Source organism: Branchiostoma belcheri, unplaced genomic scaffold (genome assembly GCF_001625305.1).
Source record: "Branchiostoma belcheri isolate BF01 breed outbred unplaced genomic scaffold, Haploidv18h27 scaffold13, whole genome shotgun sequence".
Taxonomy (NCBI): Eukaryota; Metazoa; Chordata; class Leptocardii; order Amphioxiformes; family Branchiostomatidae; genus Branchiostoma; species Branchiostoma belcheri.
This window is the reverse complement of record NW_017802713.1, coordinates 1,515,717-1,523,933: the sequence shown is the minus strand read 5'-3', so window position 1 is coordinate 1,523,933 and position 8,217 is coordinate 1,515,717. Positions and strand designations below refer to the sequence as shown.

The following is an 8,217-nucleotide window of genomic DNA, read 5'->3' as shown; positions in this document are numbered from 1 at the left end:
CTTAAATGGCTTACAAAAGATAAGTGGTCCCTTGTTCCCCGGGAGTTTAGAAATTTTGCCCCCAAAGTCCATTAGGGCTTGGCAAAGTGTGACCTGTTTTTTTGAGGGACCGTGTTCCGCCAAGTTGTCCTGTGGGTAAGCGATAGTTCCTGCCTTTGTGTGAAAGGGTTAGGATCGGTGCCTCAGAAGCAGGGTGTATCAAAGGATGTTTCTAGTGCCCATTGTTTGGTAAAGACGCAGTTCAGGGGACCTCTTTCTCGACCGGGGGTAATGGAGAGGAAGGAATTCAGCCCCCTGTTTATACGCAGGCTCCGGTTACGGGTAGGATTTCGGCCGAGCGAACCGCGTCCCGATCCCAGCCGGATTTCCAAGGCTGAAGACGCACCGGGGATCTTATAACCTTCCTTCCGAACACCCAGTCCTCAAATATTGCCAAGAAATAAACATCCTAACAGAACAGATCGCACCTGTCAGTATAGAGGATAGATATTTCCTAGGGCGGGAGGGCAGGGAATTCTTGGATGGTGTGTAAACATTGTGGAGAAAATTCTTGAAGGGTCTTTATAGTGACATCAGGGACACAAGCCAGATTACCCGCTGACAACGAAACACGCAACTCTGTCACACCTTGTTGATTCGGTCATCACCTGATTTTCTGGAAGCTAGGCGCCCGGCTAATTTATTCGGGAGACCAGACAACCCCCAAAATCTATTGCTGTACAAATGACATTTGGAAATTCTCCCCCAGGAATTTTGTCTGTTGCTCTTTACCTGTAACATGCGAGTCCCCAGACTTATTACGATGTGGGGGTAATAAAGGGTATTAGATGCGGTAATGTTGTTAGCACGCAGTGATGTAATGTTATGAATGATTTATTACTTTATTGCTCGCCCTGCAGATGAGAATAGAAATTGAGGCTTGAAATTGTTACGTTTTTTAATGCCAACAAGATTGGAATCGGCTGAAAAATAACATCAAAACAAGAGGCTGTATATGCTGATTTATTGTGCTCCATATTGGAATTCCCCTTTATTTTGTCCACAACGAGGCGGGTTTAGATCTGTTGATATTCCTGAGCTGAAAAATCTGCCCAGAATGTGACGCATTCAAAATACACACCACGAAACTATCTATAAAATCTCGGTCAAGGATGTCTACACAACACTTAAAGAGCATGTACTTAATTCGGGAATAGGTGTAATTTTTTTTGCTGGCTACCTTGGTCCTAACTGAATAATGAATGAAGTGTAGAGAGGGATGACTTCTGTGCGTTGTATGCACAGTGGGTGGGCGTGCGCCCGGATTTCCATGTTTGGATCTGCTTTTACACTTCCCGCATGGGGTAGCTTCAGGCAGATTACCATCTCTCACCTGTGGAGACAAGATATGTACACCGTTTGTACCCTCATAGCACGGGCTCCGCGTACGCAATAACCCCCCGCTGTTCCACATTTCGCGAGCGCACCCGAAACATTACGGAAATCCCATAAACACAGATGACATTTTGGTACAGCGACGTCCAATCTCGCTCCCTTTGGGAGGTGAGGTAATAAAAAGCCATCCTGTAACTCCCTGTGATTTATACTTGGGGACGGGAGGGCACATTTGTCTCCGCACTTGCTGACAATTCAATACTTGAAACAAGTGCCTGGAGGGCTGTTCTATCCTTAATGTAACCTTTAGCGAAAATTGAAAAGTATCGCTGCAACGTGGCCAATGCACCATAGAGAGATAACGCCGCTTTTTATTGAATACGACCACGTTTGTGCTATTCATCAAGCGCAAGATATGGCAAATTTATATGATATTTTTCAAGATGATTGTCTCAAGTAGATGCCCACAGGTATTACTAAATCAAAGAATTTTTCTCACAAACTTTAGATTCGCCCACAGATATTGCTGAATTTGATAAATCATACATCTATAGACATACCTGTAATATGTCGATAATCTCTAGTGTGATTAGACGAAAGGCAATTTTTCATATATGGGCAAAGAACTGAACTATCTTTGACCTTTAGTACACTGACTTTACATTGAGTTGGTTAGGGCATATCTCTAGGTAAATTTTTTCATGTTAAACACTCTGTGTTAAAAAATTAGACAACTGTTGAAGTGTGACCACAAAACTTACACCAAGCTTTCCTCTTGTTTTTTTTCCTTCCAGCATTTTTCCAAGAATTGCTGGACAATGCAGAAGCAAGCTTACACCAAATGTTCGTGCGCACGTACGGAGTGCTATACGAGCAGAACTCAGAAGTATTTACAGACTTGTTCGCCGAGCTCAAGGCGTACTACAGCGGAGCAAACCTGGACCTCCTGGAGGTCTTGGACGACTTCTTCGCCAAGCTCTTGCAAAAGATGTTCCAGCTTCTCAATGCCTCGTACACGTTTGACGAGCAGTATTTGGAGTGCGTGAGTCTGAACATGGAGGAGCTGAAGCCCTTCGGAGACGTGCCGCGTAAGCTGTCCATACAGGTGAAGAGGGCGTTTATCGCGGCCAGGACGTTCGTGCAGGGATTGCAGGTCGGACGAGACGTGGTCACCAAAGTCTCACAGGTAACCACAACATCTTTGTCTTCTTCTGAAAATTGTTAATTAAGTATAGGATACAGGAGTTTTCTTTTACACAGAACTCAAGTCAGAAGCTCTGAGAGACACTGAAACGTCAGCACTTTAGGTGAGAGAATTGGTTGTGTAAAAGAAAACTCATGTGTCCTATTGTTGTGTTTTGTGTAGAACAGGGCTATAGCCAGCACCCGTTTTTCCGTCAATTGCGGAAACTTTGTGGCATGCACCAAGCCGTCAACCTTGAGTGACAAAATTTACCAAAATTTGGGTAAAAATATAAAAACATTCAAAGGACCACAACAACCACTCTTAACTCCATGATTTGCCTCTCAAAATTTGGGAAATTGCATTTTTAAAGGCTTGAAAATACAGAAGAGAAGTCATGATAAAAAACTTCACTCTGCTATAACCAAAAATATTGTCCCAAGTTTTAGTAGTGCTAGCGTCACCACAGTAAAAATTGTTATGCTATTTACATGAATACGGTACGGTGCTTGTAGCCATGTTAGCTAATCGAAAAAAAAACAACAATTGTTGACTACTTTGTTTTGACCTTCAAGTGTCTTTTCCAGGGAGAAATTCATGCATAACTTTTCCGCTAGACTGACATGGCCTAATCGTGTTCTTACATGCAATATCCCCCGGCTGAGACCATTCCGTCAAAATCATCGCCGCTAGAAATTAGACATTTACGATTGGTTAACTACTGTTACATACAAGGTTGTAATATTCGGCATATTATTTGAAAAATCAAATTGTCATAAAAAAAGAAGCAGCTATGATGAGAAATTTTAGGGTGGATTTTATTGGAAAGTGGTAGAAATTTTTAAAAAATTGGTAGAAATTTAAAAAATTGCACCTTTTAGTTGTGCTTGAGTTGTTCCGACATTAGAATTAAGGTAATATTTTGGGGCTGTTATAGTTATGAATATTTTGCACAGGTGATAAAGCTGGGCGATTTCCCCACAGACCATGATGGCATGTGAATTTATAGCTCTGAATGATTAATGCACTGGTGCATCAAACTGGCTACATTGTTAAACCTGGTGAAGTAAGAATCACAAATTACGTACGGCGACCATGGAAAATGTTAACAGCTTGTGGTGGGGAAATTAGATGTTTTACGTCGGTCGGACGTACGGCGAGATTGGATGCCGAGTCCATACTAGGAGATTGGATACGGGAATTTGCGAATGTACGACAGATGTTTAATGAGAAAGAGGGTGTGTCTGTCTGATGGGTTGGGCTGATTCACTCCATCTTTCAATCTCCGTTTGGTAGTCAGAAGTCTGCGCAATTTCTCCCTCATGCAAAATTAATCCTTATCCTGTCTACTGGTCCCACTAGGGGTTGGGAGGAGGCAATTGAACACAGACACTACCCTCCAAAGTGGTTTACATCAAGTAGAAGGAAATTTGATGGAAAATTTTCCGTGATGGCGATTGCAATGACCCCTTAGGCGAAAGGTTGAAGTAATGCATTAGTGATAGAAGTAGTAGTGTTAGGTCTTGCATGAAGTGGCCGAGGGGATGGGCTTCGAACCCCCGACCCAATAAGGCATCCGAAAAATGAGTAGACCTTTAAAACTCCGGGGTAGGCAAGCCATGTGTGAAGGATTTCGGGAGGTAATTTGGGCCTGATTGGTTGAGATTGGATTTGAAATTTGCATGGCAGGAGGTGAATGTACGTCAATAGACCTGACTTGTACCGACGAAATTACCTCGGCCACAAACTAGATGACTCAAAGCTTTCCATCAGCGAACGAAAAGCATGGTTGCCAGATTGACTGTTTAGCATTTGTATGCACTCATTTATATGGTGGCCGCAGTAAATTTATATTAACCAAAAAGACCTCAGTAACATCCATTTCTAAGAAGTACTGGTGGTGAAATAAAAGTACCACACGCAATGCGTGCTAGGGTTCGTTCTTTGGAACCGAACAAAGTGCACCCAGATTAAACCCGTTCACAGACCATGCTAGCTATGGCATGTATGTAAGACCACTCCTCATTCAGTCCAGTCTCCCGGTGGTATGTTTGAAAATAGGAACCCTGTACTTTGGAAAGCTTTATTTGCTCAGCATTAGTGTGCTGTATTGTCACCAGCACTAGGAATGCAGGTCAGTTATTCCCCTGCATTTTTCCGCTGGCATGCTATAGCCCCTACCACAGCTACGCCACAGACGTCACTGTGGTATCTATTACAATAATAAGCCCCATTTCTTTGTCTCGAAAAGTAGGACATTGTGGATGAAACCATGTTGTCTATTATCGCTGCAGATTATTTATTACTGTTAATGAATTGTTCTTCATATTTGGGTACTCTTTACCATTCTTGCAGTTGTAAAGCACTTCAAATATAGAAGATTAGGTACAACACCTGTGGTAAAGATGAGAGGGAAGAATACTGTATTTTCATAGTTACCCATACCAGAGAGACATTTGTGTTGCTACCTTTGCCCCATTTCTTTGTCTCTAGAACTAGGACAGTGTTAATGATAAAACCAAATTGTATATTATTTCTACAGATTATTAATGGATTGTTCTTCGTATTCGGGTGTTCTCACCATTTTTGCAGTTGTAAAGCACTTAAAATGTACAAGAAGATTAGGTACAACACCTGTGGTAAAGATGGGAGTGAAGAATCCATACCTGAGAGACATTTGTGTTGCTACCTTTGCCCCATTTCTTTGTCTCTAGAACCAGGACAGTGTAAATTGTATATTATTGCTACAGATTATTAATGGATTATTGTTCTTCATATTCAGGTGTTCTCACCATTCTTGCAGTGGTAAAGCACTTGAAATGTACCAGAAGATTAGGAACAACACCTGTGGTAAAGATGGGAGTGAAGAACCCATACCTGAGAGACATTTGTGTTGCTAGCCTCGCATAATCCCGTAGTTAATACAGAATGGCGTATTGATTAGTTTTTCGTTGACACGTTTTTTGCGGGCGCTGTTTGCGCAGGTGCTGCCCACGACGGAGTGCGGGCGGGCGCTGATGAAGATGATGTACTGCCCCTACTGCCAGAACATGCCGGAGGTCATGGCCTGCAACAACTTCTGTCTCAACGTCATGAAGGGATGTCTGGCCAACCAGGCAGACCTGGACCTGGAGTGGAATAACTACATTGGTAAGGAACCAAAACAGTCTGTCAAAGTACACTCTAACACTCACAGTCACCACTACAACTTGTAGAAGATATTAAAAGTTTAGATGCTCAGACACATATTGAAGGGATGTCTGGCCAACCTGGCAGACTTGGACTTAGAGTGGAATAACTACATCGGTAAGGAACCAACCTGCTCTAACACACATCACTCCAACAGTACTTATGGAAGACATTAAAGACATCCAATGCGTTTTCAGGGCAGCAAAACTGGAAATATTCTGAATAAGGCAATCTTTATGATATTGACACATAATGCTTCATCTTAGCACATTCATATCAGCATTTCATACTTTGGGCATTTAAGACTGCAGAAACAAGCCCCAGGATGGGTCCTTCATTTTCTGGGTGCTACCATAAAACTCAGCCTAGGGTCCTTTTAGTAACCATTTTCTGTCAGAATTTTTGGATTTTTTGGGATCTATGAGGGTCAGTATACAGTACATTGGGATAGCGTGGTTTCAACTCAGTATGTAGATAAGTGGCTAGAATATTGGCTTTGAAATATTGGGTTTCCAAGCCTTAAAACTGCACTGGACGCCTTTTAAAGATCTAAATGCTCACACAAATATTGAAGGGATGCATGGCCAACATGATGGACTTGGATGTAGAGTGGAATAGCTAGCTATATCAGTAAGGAACCAAATTGGTCTGTTAAAGTACACTCATCACTTTGAAAATAAAGATTTTGAAGCTATCACAAACAGCAAAGGATTTTGGCCAACCAGGTAAAAAAACCAACCCACACCACTATCACTAGACTAGTCCCCTGCTGTAGCCTTTTCACAACTGTGTGACCCAAGGGCTATAGAAACTGAGATGGAAGCTCTAAATTCGAAAGGCCAATAATGGTTTGGAAACTGTTACAATTGTCTACGACTTAGCATATGCCATGCCACCTTTGAAGATACCAGAGAATGGAAAGAAGTATATTATATAAATGGCACACGGGGATTTACTGTTTTGTCCTCAATAACAAGACAAGGAGAGAGGAGTCATTTATCGGGCAACTCTCAGAAGTTTTATCGACATTATGACAACCTCTTGTGTAAAGATAAATTTGAGGGATTGTAGAAAGAACTCTAGAGACTTGTTATTTTTCCTCCTAGGCAGACAAATTTCAGATGTGTTCAGTACTGGTATTAATATTTTTCAATATTGGTGCTCCCAAATCTCTTATCTCGTGGAAATTGACGATAGAATATGGAAAATTGGTCACGTAATATTTCGAAAGTCACCTTGTACGTTTCAAAAGATATTGTGCAATTTGGTTGACTTACTTCTATAAATTCTATTCTATCAAGTCTTTATCTGCCACAGTGTATAGTTTTAGAGATATTTTAGTTGAAAGATTTGAAAAAGATCCAAATTCCTGGTGTCTTTCCCAATTTAAATGGACCAGTGTTTTGTGGAAGGTGACAGTCGACTTTATGAAGTAACTTGGGAAATAAGCTTGAGGCAGTTTTGGGACTCTTAGCGAATCTTAGCAACATGACTTGATGGAGTACAGCCCTTCACAAATGTCTATCCCCTCTCCTACAACCTTTTCCACTGGTTAAGTCCTTGAGTCATGTTTGATGTCTTTGGCAGAGCCTTCAAGACTCCTTAAACCCGGAGTAATATTTCTCATGTTGTGGGGAAGACACCAAACTTTGATGGCATATCAGATACTCACTAAAGCATGCCTTATGTAAGGGACACCTCCCCCACAAAAAATAGTCAATCAGGATTTTATAGATGATGTCTTCTGGAGAGGGTAAATCTGATACGACAGAGTAGTAGAGAAGCAAAGATTCAAAGTTTGTGGAGAAGCAAATATTCAAAGTTTGTAGAGAAGCAAAGATTCAAAGTTTGAAAGTTGAGGTATTGACAAATGTTAAAAGTTGAACAGAAAAAGCAAACTTCAAAAGTCTTCTTGCCAACTAGGAAGAAATAATTTTCACTGGGTACATGATTTCTTGCTATCTTTCTGTCTTGTTCACAATGACTCGATTTGTATTCTGGATACAAATGTACTATAGTCACCAACCTTCGCATTCAACAAGATATACATGTATTCAGGAAAAAGTTGCAGGAATCGATGAGCATGGGTCCGGATGAAACTATTCATGGGTGCAGCGCAGCCATCAAACAAGAGTTTGTGTGGCCCAAGGGTGTCTCGCTCCGCTACCCAACCATGCCAGCCATCCCTCTCCTCCACCCACATCCTGCTCCCACTGAGCCAAGAAATATCTTAAGAAGTCCTGAGGGGGGTTTGGTGTCAGAGGGTCACACCTCGAGATCACTTGAAGAATGGGAGAACCCAGACAAATAGAAAGATATTGATACAGGGTTGAATTCGGGTCACTGTCAAAGCCATTGTCAGGGAGTACCTTGCTCCAAGCCATGACCTGGGCAACGTGAGGGATTTCTTACTGTATCTTCTTGGTAATGAGAAGTTTGAGACTAAAATTGACAGTGATATCTTTGAGAGG

The 8,217-nt window shown here is 41.7% G+C and overlaps 1 protein-coding gene across 1 annotated transcript in view; it reads left to right on the top strand.

Annotated features, from left to right (window-relative positions):
• The window catches only part of LOC109463905 (glypican-6-like), a 43,805-nt gene that overhangs the window by 11,842 nt on the left and 23,746 nt on the right, over positions 1-8,217 (top strand). Inside the window, exons 3-4 of the mRNA XM_019760789.1 lie at positions 2,169-2,560; positions 5,542-5,707. Of these exons, the coding sequence (XP_019616348.1) occupies positions 2,169-2,560; positions 5,542-5,707 (558 nt within the window). The remainder of the gene's footprint in view (positions 1-2,168; positions 2,561-5,541; positions 5,708-8,217) is intronic.